General features: G+C 41.2%; 1 protein-coding gene across 2 annotated transcripts in view; it reads right to left on the reverse strand.

Annotated features, from left to right (window-relative positions):
- Positions 1-20,387, reverse strand: part of cars1 (cysteinyl-tRNA synthetase 1) — a 69,343-nt gene that overhangs the window by 26,475 nt on the left and 22,481 nt on the right. For both annotated transcript variants that reach the window (XM_052029436.1, XM_052029435.1), the window contains 7 exons: positions 18,426-18,566; positions 16,803-16,891; positions 15,062-15,183; positions 13,171-13,283; positions 11,388-11,516; positions 9,757-9,886; positions 9,269-9,372 (listed from right to left, as the gene is read on the reverse strand). In XM_052029436.1, coding sequence (XP_051885396.1) covers positions 9,269-9,372; positions 9,757-9,886; positions 11,388-11,516; positions 13,171-13,283; positions 15,062-15,183; positions 16,803-16,891; positions 18,426-18,566 — 828 coding nt within the window. The remainder of the gene's footprint in view (positions 1-9,268; positions 9,373-9,756; positions 9,887-11,387; positions 11,517-13,170; positions 13,284-15,061; positions 15,184-16,802; positions 16,892-18,425; positions 18,567-20,387) is intronic.

Raw genomic sequence — 20,387 nt, forward strand, 5'->3', positions numbered from 1 at the left:
TGGGATGTAGTCAAAATATTAATCAAGCTTTTCAAAAGTGTAAGTAAAAGGAGGTAGAAATTTGTACTCTGCTATAAACAGCAATTGACGTTGAGCCAATTTTAAATCACAGATTTGTGTATTTTTGTTAACTAAATGTACTAAATTGTCAGCCCAATCCTCTTGATCTTCTATCTGATACCTGTGGAGCAATAAAACTGATCAAATGGTTAGGCTGCTAACCATTAAGCAAACATACCACCTGGGATAGCTTGTTATGTGTTGAGTGGACACCACAGAGGACTAAAAATACAAGATTTGTTAAAGGTCAGTTAACTTCCTCAGAATCCGATTTATTATCGCTGACATATGTTGTGAAATTTGTTTTTCAGTGGCAGCAGTACGGTGCAAGAAATAAAGACGTAAAAAATTACCATGTTACAAAAATAAATAAATAATGCGAAAGAGGAATAATGAGGTAGTGTTCATGGGATCATGGACTGTTCAGAAGTCTGATGGTGGAGAGGAAGAAGCTGTTTCCGAAACATTGAGTGTGGGTCATCAGGCTCCTGTACCTCCTCTCCGATGGTAGTAACACGAAGGGGGCACGTCCCAGGTGGTTAGGGTCCTTAATGATGGATGCTGCCTTCTTCAGGCACTGCCCCTTGATGTCCTCGATGGCGGGGATGGTCGTGCCCATGATGGAGCTGGCTGAGTCTACAACCTTCTGCAGCCTCTTTTGATTCTGCACATTGGACTCTCCATAGCAAGTGGTGATGCAACCAATTAGAATGCTCTCCATGTATATCTGTAGAAATTTGCAAGGGTCTTTGGTGACATACCAAATCTCCTCAAACCCCTAACAAAGTAGAGCCATTGGTGTACCTTCTTCATGTTTGCATCAGTATGTTGGGCCCAAGATAGATCCTCTGAGATGCTGACGCCAAGGAACTGGCTCACCCTTTCCACCGCTGACCCTTCAATGAAGATTGGTGTTTTCTCCCGACTTCCCCTTCCTGAAGTCCACAATCAATTCCTTAATCATGCTGATGTTGAGAGCGAGGTTGTTGTTGCGACACCACTCAACTATCTGAGCTATCTCACTAATGTATCTCACTCCTCTTCGCCATCTCAGATCCCGCCAACAACAGTGGGTGTCATTGGCGAACTTACAGATGGCGTTTGAGCTGTGCCTAGCCACACAGTCATTAGTGTAGAGAGAGTAGAGCAGTGGGCTAAGCACGCATCCTTGAGGTGCGCCTGTGTTGATTGTCAGTGAGGGGGAGATGTTACAACTGATACGCTCTAACTGTGGTCTCCCAATAAGGAAGTTGAGGATCCAGTTGCAGAGGGAGGTACAAAGGCCCAGGTTTTGAAGCTTGGATATTAGTACTGAGGGAATAATGGTATTGAATGCCGAGCTGTAATTGATAAACAGCAGCCTGACCTATGTTTCACTGTTGCCTAGGTGCTCCAAAGCCGAGTGGAGAGCCAGGGAGATTGCATCTGCTGTAGACCTGTTGTGGCAGTAGGTAAATTGCAGCGGGTCCAAGTACTTTCTGAGGCAAGAGTTAATTCTAGCCATGACCAACCTCTCAAAGCACTTCATCACAGTGGATGTGAGTGCTGGCAGTTGATAGTCATTGAGGCAGCTCACCCTACTCTTCTTGGATTCCAGTATGATTGATGCCCTTTTGAAGCAGGTGGGAACCTCTGATTGCAGCAGTGAGAGGTTGAAGGTGTCCTTGAACACTCCAGCCAGTTGACCAGCACAAATTACCCTCCAAGGGTTACCCTCCCTGGTACACCGCCGAGGCCTGACACCTTGCGAGGGTTCACTCTCTTGAAGGATGTTCTGACGTCGGCCTCCGAGACAGAGGTCACAGGGTCACCAGATGCTGTGGGGATTCGCACAGGTGTAGTATTATTCTCCATTTCAAAGCGTGCATAAAAGGTGTTGGGCTCACCGGGGAGTGAAGCATCACTGCCATTAATGCTGTTAGGTTTCACCTTATAGGAAGTAACGGCATGCAAACCCTGCCACAGCTGTCGTGCATCCAAATGGGCCTCCAACCTCACACAAATTTTCTTTTCACTCTCACAATGGCCTTCTGTGGGTCGTACTTTGACTTCTTGTAGGGTTCTGGATCGCCAGTCCTGAACGCCACAGATCTAGCCCTCAGCAGACTGCGAACCTCCTTGTTCATCCAGGGCTTCTGGTTTGGGAAAACTCAGTATATTCTCGATAGCACACACTCATCCATGCAGGTCTTGTTGAAGTCAGTGACGACTGCGGCATAATCATTCAGATCCAAAGATGAATCCCTAAATTTGGTCCAGTCTACCGATTCAAAGCTGTCCTGTAAACACTCCTCCACCTCCTTTGACTATACCTTCGCAGTCCTCACCACTGCTGCTGTGATCCCTAGTTTGTGCCCATATGTTGGGAGTAGAAGTACAGCCAGGTGATCGGCAAGCCAACAGCCATCCGTATCATAAATGGAGATTTGTTCCACCAGATGACTCTGTGAATGGTCACCTGTAATGCAGAGCAAATCAATGCACCCCAGATAGGTTGAGGTCTTGGTCAATAATGTGGGTCAAGGGCAAAGTGATGAGGGTTTGGAACATCCATGGCATGACATGGACTTGAAAAGCAGCAAGAGATACAGAGGTAAAGGGAGCCATTTGGTCACTGGTCAGCCATGATGTCACTGACTAGGGGAACAGGATTGAGGGCTAAATGGCCCATTTCTATCCCTACATTCTCATGTCCTAGGTTTTCAATCAGACCATTATAAAAAGTACATTGTAGCACTTCAATACATATCCTGAAAGGTGGCTTTATCTCCCAGGTTGATCAGAAGCTAGACACAATCTTTCCTAGTACAGAAAAAGTGATTTGTAAACAACAAGCAACCAAACGTATAAGTGGAAGAATTCACTGTAAAAAATATTACTGAGAATAAAATGGCAATATTAAATGCAGCAGCAGTGCCACCCACAGGAACTCAGTGGTACTTCAACCAAAACGTGAAAGAAATCAAAACTTTAATTTTTCATTGTCTACCATTAAACTCGAAACTAACTTCAAACGTAGAATGATTGTTTCCTGTAACTGCTCATGAAAAGGACTTCATTTTCGTGACCAATTATTTTAGTACAAGAGTAGGACCAGAATCCCCAAATCTTGGTTATATTGGTCTTGTACATGCATGTACTCGAGATCAAATCTTCCTAGAAAAGTAAAAGTAGGTTCATGACACATGCTGCATTAATGCACAGATCTGCCAGAGGTTGCTAGATTCAATGAGAACGATTCCTATTTATAAAACTTCAGCGGGAGGATGCCAGCTCAGCCAAGTGACTGTAAGAACAGTGTGTTGGCAGTTTCCATCTAGCCTCTAGTTTTCTTCACTCATGAGACGTGGAGATTGCTGGCAATGCCAGGACTTGCTGTCCATTCGTATTTACCTGAAGTGGTTGTGGTAAACTGCCTTCTGAAGCTGCTGCAGTCTGTGTGAAGGTACTCCTCTCTGACAGGCAGGAGTGTTACAGGATTTTAAACCTGACAACATTGAAGGAATAGCTTTATATTTTTAAGTTTGGATGGTGTAAGACTTGGATAGGAATATGCAGGCAGGTAGTGGGGTTTGTAGAGGTCATGAGTTTGGGAAATACTGTTGAAGAAGCCTTGGCAAGTTACTATAGTGCACTCTGCACACACTACACATGGCAGTCACATTGTGCTCATGGTGGAGGGAGCAAGTGTTCAGCATGCTGTCCTGGATGGTGTCAAGCTTCAAGTATTGCAGTTATACTCATTTAGACAGCTGGAAATATTCATTGATACTTCTTGTTGATGGTGGAAAATCTTTGGAAAAATCAATAAGCCAAGTCATTTGCCCCAGAATATGCAAATTCAGAACTGCTGTTTAAGCCACAGTATTTATATGACTGGTCCAAATATCTTTCTGGTAAATGATGACCTGTATCGTTGGTGGGGAATTTAGCAATGTTAATGTCTTTGGATGCCATTATCATCCAAAAGAAAGGTGCTTCTACCTCACTGGAAATGGAGACTGTCTGACAGGTGTGTGCAAGTGTGACTTCCTACTTACCAGCCCAGATCTGAAGGTTGTCTTGGTTTGGCTGCATGTGGGGACAGAGTTCTTTATTATTTGAGGAAGTGAGATTTAAAATGAACACTCTGCAACTGTCAGTACACATCTGATTTCTAACCACATGGAAGGGAGATCATTGATCAAATGGGCCTCGGAAAATGCTCTGAGAAATCCTACATCAATGTCCCATTGCTGAGATAACTGGGCTCCAAAAACTTCTACCTTTGTGCTAGTTACAATTCCAGCTTGTGCTTCTTCTTGTGCATGGTTGGGACAACATTTGAAACTGAGTCAGGGTTCACAAATCACACGATGGGCTTTTCAGAAAGGGAGATTATCTTAATTACATCTCCATCAAGGCCAGGAAGTGATTATGTGGTCAATTTTTAAAATCTAAATTACTGTATTCATATGCCCAGGAGGGTTTGATTTTCAGTAATAAATTAAGTGGCTCATGCCCTATTCAAATCCTGCTTAGAATTACCCATATTCTTCAAGACTAGTAAATCCAGAGATCCCTGTGGTGGGCTGTGAATGAGTTCCTTGTTTCAGATGGTTTGCATTCCAGGATTTATTCCATTCCTCATCACTGTCAAAACTGACAAGGGTAGCAGGAATGAAAGTGCTCCTTGAAACTATGTGGAGAGTTGGGGAGTTCAAAAGGTCCTGATGAATTGGTTGATGCATCGTGTACTATCTTAATGAATATATATATCTGTGTGTGTCTGTGCATGTGTGCGTGTCGCAGGGGGGGTGGTCGGTATTCAACAGCAATGGATGCCACTGAGTTGGAGTCATAAAGCACTACAGCACAGAAACAGGCCCTTCGGACCACCTAGTCCCCATTTCACCTAGTCCCATCTACCTGCACCCGGACCACAGCCCTCCATATATCTCTCATTCATGTACCTATCTAAACTTCTCTTAAATGTTACAATTGAACCTGCATCCACCACTTCCGCTGGCAGCTCATTCCACACTCGCACCACCCTCTGAGTGAAGTAGTTCCCCCTCAGATTCCCCTTATGTATTTCACCTTTCACCCTAAACCCATGTCCTCTAGTTCTAGTCTCACCCAACCTGAGGGGAAAAAGCTTGCATGCATTCACCCTATCTATACCCCTCATAATTTTATATACTTTTATAAGATCTCCCCTCAGTCTCCTGCGCTCCAGGGAATAAAGTCCTAACCTATTCAACCTATCCCTGTAACTCAGGTCCTCATGTCCCGGCAACATCCTTGTAAATTTTCTCTGCATTCTTTTAAGCTTATTGATATCTTTCCTGTAGGTAGGTGACCAGAACTCTAAATTTGCACACAATACTCTAAATTTGGCTTCACCAATGTCACATAACATCCCAACTCTTGTACTCAATCCCCTGATTTATGAAGGCCAATGTGCCTAAAGCTCTCTTTATGATCCTATCTAACTGTGATGCCTCTTTCAAGGAATTATGGATCTGTATTCCCAGGTCCCTTCAACCTACCACACATCTCAGTGCCCTACCATTCACTGTGCAAGTCTTACCCTGTTGTGTCCTCCCAAAGTGCACCACCTCACACTTGTTTACATTAAATTCCATCTGCCATTTTTCAGCCCATTTTCACAGCTCGTCCAGATCACTTTGCAAGCTTTGATACCCTTCCTCGCTGTCCACTACGCCCCCAATTTTGGTGTCATCTGCAAATTTGCCAATCCAGTTTACCACGTTACCATCTAAATCATTCATATAGATGATAAACAAGAGACCGAGCACCAATCCCTGCGGCACACCACTAGTCACAGGCCTCCAGTCAGAGAGACAACCATCTACTACCACTCTCTGGCTTTTCCAGCTAAGCCAATGTTGAACCCAATTGACTACTTCATCCTGAATGCCAAGCGACTTAACCTTCTGGAGCAGCCTCCCATGCTGGACTTTGTCAAAAGCCTTGCTAAAGTCCGTGTAGACAACATCCATCGCCTTCCCTTCATCAACCTCCCTGGTAACCTCCTCAAAAAACTCTATTAGATTGGTTAGACATGACCTGCCACGCATAAAGCCATGCTGACAATCCCTAATAAGGCCCTGTCTATCCAAATACTTATCCTGTCCCTCAGAATACCTTCCAGTAATTTACCCACTACTGATGTCAGGCTCACCGGCCTGTAATTTCCCGGCTTATTCTTAGAGCATTTCTTAAACAACTGAACAACATTAGTTATCCTCCAGTCCTCTGGAACCTCACCCGTGGCTAAGGATGTTTTAAATATCTCTGCCAAGGCCCCTGTAACTTCTGCACGAGCCTCCCACAAGGTCCGAGGGGACACCTCTTCAGGCCCTGGTGATTTATCCACCCTAATTCGCCTCAAACCAGAAAGCACCTCCTCTTCCGTAATCCGGATACGGTCCATGACCTCACTACTCTTTTTCCTCAGTTCTATAGACTCTGTGTCTGTCTCCCAAGTAAACACAGAAGCAAAAAAAAATCCATCTTCAAGAGGACCAATTTTGTCCCTTGCTATACTTTTGCTCTTAATATAGCTATAGAAACCCTTTGGATTCTTTTTTTACCTTGTCTGCCAGAGCAACCTCATGTCCTCTTTTAGCCCTCCTGATTTCACTTTGAAGTGTTCTTTTGCATTTCTTATACTCCTTAAGCACCTCATTTGATCCTAACTGCCTATACCTGATATGCACCTCCTTTTTCTTTACTAGGGCCTCAATATCCCTCGATAACCAAGGTTCCCCAAAACCTGTTAGCCTTGCCTTTTATCCTAACAGGAACATACAGATTCTCAATATTTCACTCTTTAAGGCTTCCCACTCACCAAGCATCTCTTTGCCAGAAAACAACCTATCCCAATCCACACCTGTCAGATCCCTTCTGATGCCATCAAAATTGGCCTACCTCCAGTTTAGAATCTTAACCCTTTTCCATAATTTTCTTGAAACTAATGGAACTATGATAACAAGATCCAAAGTGTTCCCCCACACTCACTTCCCTGTCTCACTCCATAAGAGGAGATCCAGTATCGCATTCTCTCTAGCTGGGACCTCAACATATATATGAAGGAAACTTTCCTGAACACATTTGACAAACTCGATCCCATCCAGTCCTTCTACAGTATGGGAGTCCAAGTCAACGTGGAAAGTTAAAATTACCTGCTATCACGATGTTATATTTCCTGCAACTGTCTGCTATCTCTCTACAAATTTGCTCCTCTAAATCCTGCTGACTATTGGGAGGTCTATAATATAGTCTCATTAACATAGTCGTTGCTTTTTTATTCTTCAGTTCCACTCAAATTGCCTCGGTAGTCGAGCCCTCCAGTATGTCCTCTCTGAGCACTGCTGTGACATCCCTCCCCCTTTAATAGTTCCCCCTCTATCATGTCTAAAACAACTAAACCCTGGAACATTGAGCTGCCAGTCCTACCCCTCCTATAACCAAGTCTCACTAATGGCTACAACGTCATAATTCCACATACGGATCCACGCTCTAAGTTCATCTGCCTTACCTACAACACTCCTTGCATTGAAGTAGACGCAGCTCAGAACATTAGTCCCACCACGCTCAACCTTTCGGTTTCTATCTTTGCTTGTAGTGTTAACATCTACTTTCCCCACAGCCCCTCCACTTGCTGTCCTGCCGCTCTGGTTCCCACCCCCCTGCAACTCTAGTTTAAACCCCCCCGCACCCCCCAAGCAGCACTAGCAAACCTTCCTGCAAGGATATTGGTCCCCCTCCAGTTCAGGTGCAAACCGTCCTGTTTGTACAGATCCCACCAGCCCTGGAAGAGAGCCCAATGATCTAAAAATATGAAGCCCTCCCTCCTGCACCATCCACTGAGCCACGTGTTAAACTGCACTATCTTCCTATTTCTTGCCTCATTAGCACGTGGCACGGGTAGCAATCCTGAGATCACCACCCTGGAGGTCCTGTCTTTTAACAAAGCACCCAACTCCCTGAATTCACTTTGCAGGACGTTGTCACTTTTCCTGCCTACGTCACTGGTACCAACACGTACCACAACTTCTGGCTGCTCACCCTCCCCCTTAAGAATGCTATGGACTTGATCCAAGACATCTCTGACCCTGGCACCTGGGAGGCAACATACCATCCGAGAGTCTCATTCTCGTCCACAGAACTGCCTGTCCGCTCCCATAACCAATGAATCCCCTATTACTACCACTTGACTCTTCTCCCCTGTTTCCCTTCTGAGCCAAAGAGCCAGACTCAGTGCCGAGACCTGACCATTGTGGCTTTCCCCCAGTAGGTCGTTTCTCCACCACCCCCCAAACAGTATCTAAAACAATATACTTGTTATTGAGGGTAACAGCCACAGGGGTACCCTGTGCTGACTGCCTATTCCCTTTCTCTCTCCTGGCAGTCACCCAGCTACCTGCCTCCTGCAACTTAGGTGTGACTGCCTCCCTGTAACTCCTGTCTATCAACCCCTCAGTCTCCCGAATGATCCGAAGGTCATCCAGCTTCAGCTCCAGTTCCCCAACACTGTCTGTAGGGAGCTGCAGCCAGATGTACTTCTCGCAGATGTAGTCATCAGGGACACTGGAGGTCTCCCTGACTTCCCACCTCATACAAGAGGCACACACCACTGCACTGGGTGTCAGTTCCACTGCTCTACCTGTGCAATAATAAAAAAGAAAGAGAACTTAACAGAACCTCATCTTAGCCTCCACCCCTTCACGCCTAAGCCTCTAGAGGCGAAGCCTCAGCTCACCACTCTTACACTGGCCCATTTCAAGGTTAAAGCAAATGCTCATAGGTCATAGAGCAGACAAGTTGAGAGAGCTGAGATCTATTACTTTGTGTTGGAAACCGAGGTAGGGGCTGCAAGATCATGGATTGCAATGATCTGAATAATCTGTGTTTAGTCTTGGCCACAACCTTCTAAGTTGGCTGCAAAAGGTGGAGGTTACAGCTTTCTCGCAGCCCACCTTAAGCAGAAAACCATGACCAATGTCATCAATTGGTGATCAAATGTCATGAGTAGTCCTGTCCTCCCAGTCATTAAAGCAAGTCCCAAAACAATTTGGTGCTACATCTGTCCTAAAGGGATTTATTTGCTTCTCCTTGATGCCTTGATGTGGGAAAACATGCTATTTCAATAATAAAGATATCCCTTATAATGAAGTAAAGGAGTGTGAAATAGACTTACATTCAAAAACTTCTCGTATTGAATTGCAGATTCCATGGTATTGCAGGAATAATCCAGTGTGTCCTTCCAGGAATGCATGAGGAATGCCAAACGCAATTGCCGACCTACAATCATGTGACATCAGCACAATGTTAAGACAGAGAACTGAAGAAACTACGACTGAGGAAAAAAAAATACCAACGAGAAGCCATCTATATAATAAGACTGTAATAATCCAGCATGCTAAGGACTTGGATAGTTCCAGACTGGCAGATTTTCTGATCTATTTAATTTACTTTTTTTCCCAAATTTTACGTAGTATTATAACAAACTTTCCAGTGAACCCAGTAAATTTAAAGAGTGCATGGGAACCAGAGCTCTGGTGGGTTTCAGGGGAATATGGGAAACATCACCTTTGAACCAGATGCTCAACTATCAGGATTTCTGAATAGTTGGATAGCAGATTATTGGAGTTTTATTTTAGCAATAGTAGCAAAGACATTAATTACTTGTATTTGCATTCAGTGCTTCCTTGATAGTTATAAAGTTTTTTAACGATTTTGACATCTTGCAGCCTGCTATGGTTAGGTGCCCAGTGTGGAGGAAATAGCGAACCCAGTGGTCATTGTCAAAATAAGCCTGTGGACAAAAAGAGATAACTTTTAACAACACAACTACAACTGAGCACTGATCTCATCCACACTCACCCTGCACAACTGGAACATTTGAAGTAACCTGTATTATAGAAAAAGATGCTGCATTGAGAACAATTCCACTCCAGATACCTTTTTTGCCTTTTTGTTAAAATGCAAAATTTAAGACCAATAAGGTGAGGAATTTTGGCTATAAATAATGGATCACTCTTTCTTTATTGGGTACCAACAGTAGATATTCTGGTAACACATGGGAGTAAATTCAGAATAAAGATCCCTGATAGTTTATATCAAGCAGTCTCAAATCAGGTCATGTACAAAGGAAAGCTCCAACTAATTTGCCACAATACTTACACTAGGTTTTAGCTATGGCTCAATTGGTAGCACTCACGTCTGAATCAGAAGGCTGTGGGTTCAAGTCTCATTCCAGAGGTTGCTCAATTCTAAACTGCCGTCCAGTGCAGTACTAAAGGAGTGCTGCACTTTCACAGTAGTTGTTTTCCAGATACAACATTGACCTGGGCTTCCACTGCCCTCACATGAAAATTCATAGCACAATTTTGAAGAGCAGGTGACTTATCCTTAAATCAACATCACTAAAAAATGTTTGATCATTAGCAAAGTGATGCCCTGGGATCTTCCCTTGTATAAATCAGTGGTCCATGCCCATTGTTACCTTAGGGCTATACTTCAGAAGTATTTCATTAACTATAAAGTGATTGCTGAGGACATCATGCAGTTGCTCTTTATAGGTCAGACCAGACTACAAGCCAAATTGATTGAAGGAAAAGGAATATTTCTGCAAAAATAAATAGTTAGCTTGTACAAATGCTTTACATTCATTTCAAAGCTGAAATAGGTATTCAATTTCTTGAGTCTTTTCATGGCTTCTTGATGCTTGTATGGGCATAACTGAGTTCCATCTAATCAATGTAATTTAGAATTATGGCCAAAAGTATGATAGGTCTATAATAAATGTACTTAATACCCCAAATCAAATATACTTTCTGGAGTAAACAAATACAATCTTTACTGTGCCTACCAATATTAATCAGCCATGTAGATGGAGATTTAAGCTTATTTTTGCATATCTGAAACGAAGCTGTTGGAATTTTATCTGGCCTCATATCCTAAACCTTTTCTGCTTCTTTCCAGCTATCGACCTAAAATCTCTCAAGAAGAAACAAGGAACATTACACAGAGCTTCAATTTACAATTCAGATGTTCTGCCCATGCTGCACTTTGATGTGAATAAGATGAAGTATAGGATTATCTTACAAGACATGGATTCTCAGAGTCTTAATTAATCACAACATCTTTTCTGTGGTGCTAATAACTTATGCAGGACCAACTGTCCATGGGAGTTTCTGTGCATACATCCTTTCAGTCAAATCATATCCACCTCTTTATAACTTCACAATATTGTGAAGGTTTTACCTTACAATTGTGGAATAGCTTTCAATATCCAGGCTCCCGATGCTAATTACCTCAGACTGTGCCAATTCATTGTCATGGTGAGGAAACCTCAAGTCAAACCCTCCCCCATGGATGTCCATGGATTCTCCTAGAATTGTACCCGCCATTGCTGAGCATTCAATATGCCAACCAGGACGTCCCTGCCAGGATAAAAAGAAACAAGAGAATGGGATTAGATGAAAAATAAACTGCAAAAAAAAATTGTACTAGATATGAAATATCAAGCACATGAAAAAAAGAGAGGCCAACAGAGGGAATGGTAACTGACGAAAAGTCAGGGTGAAAATTGCACACACTCCAGCCACAATCGTCATTAGATATGGGAGCGATGGGAAGTGTGGTGGACTGTAGCTGTTGGAACCTGTTCAAGCTAAAAAGGGAGATGAATCATTTTTTTTAAAGAAAACAATTGGGTCAAAAGCATATAGTGGTGTTTCCCTGAGTTGTTCCAGCTCCAGTGTATTTTCTGATATACATTAATAACCTGCATTCAGACCTAAATTCAAAGAAAGATGACAGATAATTCAGGTTGGAAGATGGTAACAGAATTTGGGAAGAAAAAGACAGACTGATGAAATAGGAAGGTGAAGTCTGAAGATGAAATTTATCAGGAAGAAATGTGAACTAAGGAGGAAATATGAAGTAAATGGCAGAAATTTAAAAGGCTGCACGAAAAGAGCTGCATATGTCATACAAGGTGGACATACACAAAAAATCTTTGAAAGTGGCAGAACAGTTTAAAAAACGTACTTTAAAAACAAAGCATTTTTTTTGGCTTCAGAGAAATAGAGTACAGAAGCAAGGAAATTACGCTGAATTAAAATTCCCCATTGGGCTTCAGGTGAAAAATTGCATTCTCTCTGAGGCATCACAATTCAGGAAGGATATCAAAGTACAAAAAGAGATCACAGAAAAATGTATTATGTAAATATAGATGTGGGTCACATGGAGAGACTGCAAAATGAGGGATGTTTTTCTGACAGCTAAGACTTTCAGGAGGCAAATTGACAGTTATTCAAAATCACACATGGGTTTGACAAAAAAAATGGAAGTTTCCAGTAGAAAAAGTGTTGATAGGGTTAAGGTTAGACAGCAGGAACTTTTATTTCCCACCACAGATTGTAGCAATCTGGAATACAATGCTTCAGACAGTTGTAGAAGCTGAGTCAACATAGGTATTCCTCAGTTTAAGAATGGTTCATTTATGGAAATTTCACTGCAATGTCATTGACACTTTGGAAGAAATATCTTTGACTTGTGCTGTAACAAATAGCACAACAGTCTCTGCCATAGCAATACATGGTGTCAAAATACACATAATACATTTTGGACATAATACTTTTTTCAATTTACAGACGGTTTCCAAGAATGTGTCCCTTTAAGTGGAGAAATGATCATTCATAACATTCAAAAGTGAGGTGAATAAATACTTGAAGGGAAAAGATTTAACGGTAAAGAGAATAATAAAAAGACTAATTAAGGAGCTGGCAGAACTGATGTACTGAATGACCTCCTGTGCTACATCATTCCATGATTGATGCTTTACTGGATAACCACACCTGAAAAGTTGAGGTGTAGAATGGTTAATGCCACAGTTTAAGGGGGCTGATTACAGGCATCAGTTGCCCTCAGTGTCTGCAGTCAGACTGAAATTGGTACCAAATGAAGAGTGAATTGTTCTGCATCAGTCCCAATTCCTTCGTCAACTGAACTACATTCAAAAGTGTGTTCGGCTTCAACACTCCAACTCAATCACGTGTCTGAGCTGTGACAGATGCAGGATGTACTTCTTACCTTTCCCCAGGGCGAATCCCAGGATGGTTCTCCAGGCTTTGAGGCCTTCCACAGTGCAAAGTCATTGGGAGAGCGCTTCTCACTAAGCCGGTCAGCTGAAATACTTAGATCACCTAAAAAGTCAAGAATATTTTCCCATATCCACGAGAAAGTGAGATGAGTGATTTTGTTTTTTTGCATATTGTAGCCTCCCACTCACCCTCAAGACATGCAAATTATAAGCAAAGGAAGTCATGAGGCCTCTCAGGCCTGCTCCATCGTGTAATGAGATTATGGTTGATCTCATAAAATCATTGAATCATACAGCACAGAAAAGGGGCCTTTGGTCCACCACATCCATGCTGAATATTTTGCTCATCTACACTAATCCCATGTGCCACATCAAAACCATGACTGCATCTCAACACTGCACTCCCATGTCCAGAATCCTTTCAACTCCTTGCTTATCAAGTACCTATCTACTTTTGCTTTAAACATGCTCAAAGACTCTGCTCCCACCACCCTAAGAGGAAGAGAGCTCAAATGACCTTTAGATGGAAAAAAAAATCTCATCTCTGATATTTTTAAATAGTTATCCCTAGTTCTAGATCCTTCCACAAGAGGGGACAATCTGTCCACATCCATCGTGCAAAATTGTCTCAGGATTTTATATGTTTCAAAAAGATCCCCTCTTACTCTTCTGAACTCCAGCAGGTACAAGCCTAGCCTGTCCAACCTTTCTTCATAAGACAACCCACCCCCTCTGAATTACATTAATATTCTTCCTTAAATAAATAGATCAATACTGTACAGAGTACTCCACATAAATGAAGACAGAATCAGGCAAATTCATGGCACAGAAAGAGGTGATATGGCAATCATTGTGCCAACTAAAAAGGGTTATTCAAGGTAATTTGACTTTTCAGCTTTTAGTCCATAACTCTGCTGGTTACAGGCACTGAATTCCAAATCCTCAGCACCCTCATGTGAAAGAAATCAATTCCCCTCCGAGTGTGCTATCAATTAAATGTCCCATTACCCTAATATCAATAAAATCAGCCTCCAGACTTTCCTCGTAGTTACAATCGTCCTATCCTATCAGAAGTGTCTGTAAATATATTTGGTACTGTCTTGTGCCATCACATCATCCTTGTAACATGGCAACCAGACAGATAATTGTCTATTTCAGGCTTTGGAGTCCTGGCATAACCTCCCTGCCTGTGTTTTAATGTTCCTTTTAGTCACTTATCTTGCTGTCCTAATAATTCAGGGATCTGTGCTGAAAATCTCAAGAACACCCCATTTCAAACTTCTTAGTATCCTACCATTTGTATATCCCCTTCCCTTGTTTGTCTTCCCTAATACAATGCCTCCAGATTTAATGTCACCTGCTATTTTTCTCCCTCCTTTTTAGTCCACTGATATCAATCTATAGCCCAATGATTATCTCCTATTTTCTTATGACATTGAAGGAACACATTTTTCCCAGCAAGTCTATGCTGGCTCTCAGAGCATTCTGTCAATCCCATTCCTTCACTTATTTCCTTGAAACCCATTTCTCCACATACCCATCCACTCTCCCTGATTAACTTGCCACTTGCACCAAAAGCACATGATAGATTAGCAAAAATCAAAGTGCTTGAAATTGAACAATGACTACATTTCAAACATCAAGTCAATGGTAATGAACACAGCTGCAGTTGCAGCACAACCTCAACAAACTTGCATTCTACTGTCCTGACAAAAAAAGACATGAGCTCCACACTCTAGGAATATACTACTTCCTGGAATATGACCCCTCCCAGGGAACCTGAAAACTTGTCAATTTACCCTTTTTCTCAAAGGAACTACATGTGCATGTGTGCTTGCAAGAGTTGACTTGTACAGGTCTACTTGTTGCTGGGATTCTCACCTTCTCCTTCATGAAGTGCTTGCTGGTCTCCAACAGCCTCAGGCACCAGTTTGGCATACGAATGCTTTTCACTGTTGTCAAATTTCACTGTGTCAAAATACACAGAACCATTGGAGACATACCTGGTGGAATATAATCCAGAGGCATTTATTGAACATAAACAACAAGGTACTGTCCAAGACTAATGGAGACACAAGAGACTGCAGATGCTGGAATCTGGAGCAACAATGTGCTGGAGGAACTCAGCGGGTCAAGCAGCATCTGTGGGAGGAAAGAATGTGTCAATGTTTCAGGTTGAAACCCTACATCAGGACTGTCCAAGACTAAGGTCTCCCAAGACTCTAACTAATATTTCCTCAATGTAATCCATTCAAAGATGATATTCATAACACACTTCTTATTCTATTCTGATTTTTCTGTCTTCATGACCACATTCAAATCATACCACATATGAATTCTTTCATCCATAGTCAGGACCATTCTCACAAGCTAACCATTATATTTCACATGCCAGCTTTGAGATCTCTGACACAGAACAGGCTAATTCTGATAAGTTCATAATTTACCTATTATGCAAATGTTGCCAGTGCCAATCCCTCCATTTTTACCTTCTGCTCTGGGGCAAACTGTCCTTCGGCATCTTCCTTGCTTCTTGGTCTTCACCCCCTCTGAGCAAATTCCATGATTTCCAGATTATCTCAGACATTCAAGACAAAATTCTTATTCCTGGGCACTTCCTTTGAATTCATCTTTTCTGCTTCCACCAAGTTTACATTTAATTCTAGTTTCTAGGAGTACATGGATCTCTGAAACTGAAGATCCTGAACATCTCCAGTCTCTTCCAGCCCCTCATGCTTGCTTCAATAAGATCATGCCTGATCAGCGCCACTTTCCTGAACTAACCCACATCCCTTGATTTTGTTAACATCTAAAAATCTATATATTTATATATTTGTCTCGAATACACTCAGCAATCGAGCCGAAGACTCATTACCCCTGCAGGAGAAGAAATTTGTTTTCATTTCCATCCTGACTGCTTATTTGGAGACAATAACCCTGATTTTAGACACCCCAGCCAGGTTAAACATCATTGCCTTGTCTACCCTATTAAAATATGTTTCAGTAAGATTGTGCGTTAATGTTGCACTCCATGCAGAGCACGAACATGCTGCAAATCCTACTGCTCTACCTGCTGAACCTGCCTGGGGTCACTGACCCCATTCATTTGAATAGAGAGGAACAGCTGTGAGGAATGGTTTTCTGAACTAATTTGAATTTTCCTTATTGTTTAAAAGTGTTTTTAATTGATATAATTGTTTTAATTTTTTGAAAACAGTAACATTTTTAATACAATTTTGAACGTTTCTGTGTGGTGGGGGGCAGAACTTGCTCTGGTTCTGCTAATGTGATCCCACTATGTGTGGAAGGCCATGTTGCTTACAAGTCTGGAAAAGGTCAGGTCTATAATTGAATCAAATGTCAGCAGTGACTGCAGGCAGCTCAGTGCTGGCAAGCTCCAGTCCTTTATATTTGCTCAATCTGCCTATCTGATCTGGTTCTTCAATTATCTTGCCTACACAAAACTTCAATTAGAATTCACTGCGTTTCGATGAAGTATGCATCCACAAGAGCTACAGTTGTCCTCTGGCTATATCTTCACTACTGTAATTCTTCATTTTACCCCATTAAACATGTTAAAAGCATTCTGTTGGAACAACCTTTCACAGGAGTAAGCACTTACCCGTAGTGATTATCCACCACTTGTTGGACGAACTGTACAATCTCAGGAATGTACTCACTCACGCGAGTTAAAACATCTGCAGGCAGAACCTGTAGAGAAAAAAAATTTAGAAAATACTGCATGAGAGAATGTAAAGAGTAGATAATTTACTTTCCTCTTAATACATTGAATGGGCTTGTAAGCTGACCACCAAATCATAGAACTGAGTCATTTTGAGTCTTGTTACAACAGTTCACTAAATGGGTTGAGATCTGCCTGTTGTAGTACTGCATTTAGTGAATGAACACATGAATTAGGACGACGAAGAAGCAACTTGGGTCCTTGAGCCTATAATGCCATTTATTAAGGTATCTGCTGATCTGACTATGACTCAACTCTGCATTCCTGTCTACTTGTGGTAACCTTTCATCCACTTTACTTATCAAGAATCTACCTGCCCGTGCCATAAAAATATTCCAAGACTTTGCTTCCACTGCCCTTTGATAAAGAGTTCCAAAGACTTTCAACTCAGGAAAAAAAAACCTTATCTCTCATCTTAAATGGGCAACCCTTTACTTTTATGCGGTGAAACCTCATTCTAGATTTGCTGATCCTCCAAACATCCACCCTTTCAAGACCCCTCAGGTTCTGAAGTTTCATTCAAGTCCTCTATCTCTCTTCTAAACTTCAGTAGAACCTATTAACATCCTTTTTTATGCAAGGAGACCAATACCAATGCACTACCCCAGATGTGGTCTCACTAGTGCCCTATATAACTGAAGCATAACCTCCCTACATTGTCTTCAATTCCTCTTGTAATAAACAACATTGTGTTAGCTTTCCTAATTACTTGCCGTACCTGCAGACTAACATTTTGCAATCATGCACTAGGATACCCAGATCCTTCTGCATCTCACTCTACAATTTCTCGCCATTTAAACAAATGCTCCAGATTTTTGCCCACTCATTTAATCTATCTATATCCTTTTGTGGACTCATTATATCCAATTCACAACTTATTTTCCTACTTTCTTTGTGTCTTCAGCAACCATGCCTTCAGTGTCATCATCCAATTCATTTCAATATACTGTAAAAAATGTGGGGGACAATTGAGGAACAATTGTAAAAATTTGAGCAACAATTCCTGTGACAACCATTCATTACATCTTGCCAACCAGAAAAAGGTCTCATTTATGCCTCTTCTGTTTCCTGTCAGCCTGCCAATCATCTATCCACACCAAAATGTTACCTTCTCTACCATGAACATTTTGAAACAACACCTTATCAAATGCCTTCTGGAAATCTGAGTAGAGCACATCCACCAATTTCCCCTTTACCCATTGGACATGCTTGTCACCTGCTCATTTTACCACAGCATTGGATCGTTTGTTATCTACCCATTGTATAAAGGCATTGATTGGTTTGTGACCTATTTGTGATTCTTAGCACTGGATGGTCTGTGATTTGCTGATTATATCAGAGCATCAGATGTATGTGACTTGCCCATTATATCATGGTGCTGAGATGATACCTGATCGTACAGTAAATTCTGAATGTACCAAGACTTTGTTTGGATTAACAACTTCATCCTAATCTCTTAAATAAATTGTAGCAACCATTGCTGTGAGAACAATAATTACTTACATTGAGTGCATCCATGTCTTTGTGATATTCTGCTTCCCAGTACTTAGGAAGCTTTGAAAAGATGGAATTGTCAGTCACTTGACTTCCAAACTGAACATCCAGCCAATCAGATAAAATATCCTTTGCTTCAACTAACAGCACCTATTGAGAAAAACAAATAATAACAAGACTTGTAAACAGCCTATTAGATAAAATTAATAAAATATAGTATTCAAGTTAAGGGTACTACATTTTTGTGGTATGAGCTGAAGATGTCCCTCTGGTCACATCATTACGTGGAATTTATGCAGGGTATGGATATCAGTGACAATGGAGATTAAGTTTTAGAAATTTAAATAATTTAGTTAGGTTTGTAAAATTAGTCTTCTTTTCTGAAAAACTTTTGAGATCACCTAACTGAAATTTATGTTTATTTACAGAATTTATACCATTGGTCTGGGGAAACTGTTCATGGCACTGAAGGATTAAAAACCAGGGAGAACATGTTTTTAGAAAGAGTAAGGAAATCAATGGACAGGTGACAGTTTTGTGAAATAACGAGCAAAAACACTGAAGTGGAGATTGCAGAAATTATCACCATGACAATCAGGAGTGAAAAGCCTGGCTGATTTTCTACTTTACAACTGAAACTGACTGCAACATTCTATAGCACTTGTGCTCTTAGATGATGATTCTAATCAATGTACCCGTTCCATTAATTCTTTTCCAAATATTTGTCATTTTAAACATTAAGAATATTTGTGCAAGCCCAATGGCTCACCATGAGTACACAACTTTCATCTCTCCTTATTTTATTGATAATATAAACATCAGATCAGTCATAGCCATTAAGCCTTCTTGTACAATTGTTGCAACACACACAAAATGCTGGAGAAACTCAGCAGGTCAGGCAGCATCCATGGAGGGAAATAAACGGTCCATTATTCAGGTTGAGATCCTTCTTCAGGACTGTCTCTGTTGTACAATTGTTAACCATGGAAACAGACTTTTATTCTAACCTGTCAGGGTCAGTCTTATCTTCATGTGAAAATTGTTTATCATATTACTCTGCCCTGTTGCCATTATCCATTTCATTGACCTATCCCATGTAATCTTGAATGCTGACAGTGTTTCTATACGCCCCCAACAGATAGAATGTTAATCCTCAATGTCCTAACACTTATTCCTCAATCAACAGCACCAAAAGCACAATTTATTGGGCCATTGTCACATTACTGTTGAGCGAAGCTAGCAGTGCATTAATTGGCTGTCTACAAATGTGCTGTAGATAAATAAGCCTCTTTTTCTTCAGATCACTTTTTCTAGGAGAATTCCTCATTATGAGGTAAACAATTTTCTCTTTCTCATTACAGAAGGCAAGTTTTAAAATAGCCAGTTGCTTGGATGCTCCATAATACATTAGTCCAGGAAATGTTGCAAATGCTCTCACTCAGAGCACCAATTTTAACAATGATTTTTTTTAATGAAGAAATACTTTACACCTTATGAAGCTCTTTAAACAGATTTTTATGTTATTTTCACATTGTCCTCAGTTTCATTCCCCCACTATTCTTAGAGCTTATATCGAACTTAAGTTCAAACTTAATTGGTTTCTTGCTTCATTATTTATCTATGCTGAAACAACTGTTACTTTTACTTAAATAGAATGTACTTATTCTGCACTTTGCAAACTCTTTTTCAAAAAGCATTTACATTTTGCACTATAATCCAGTGTGCCATTTTCTCCTTCTACCTCACATCAGGTAGATAGTTTGTGTTTCTAAAAATCATTTAATCCAATCTGACTTGATTTTTTATTATTAACATAACCAAATTTAACATTGCCCAATCCTTGAGGATCTATTTTATCACACCATCCTACATATTCTTTCTCCTTCTTACACCTCAAGACAGACCCTTTTCACCAAACTCAACATTGTGGAATTCCTTACTCCATTCTATCCCTCTTCGTTCAACATCTTG

Source organism: Pristis pectinata, chromosome 14 (assembly GCF_009764475.1).
Source record: "Pristis pectinata isolate sPriPec2 chromosome 14, sPriPec2.1.pri, whole genome shotgun sequence".
In the NCBI taxonomy this organism is placed as follows: Eukaryota; Metazoa; Chordata; class Chondrichthyes; order Rhinopristiformes; family Pristidae; genus Pristis; species Pristis pectinata.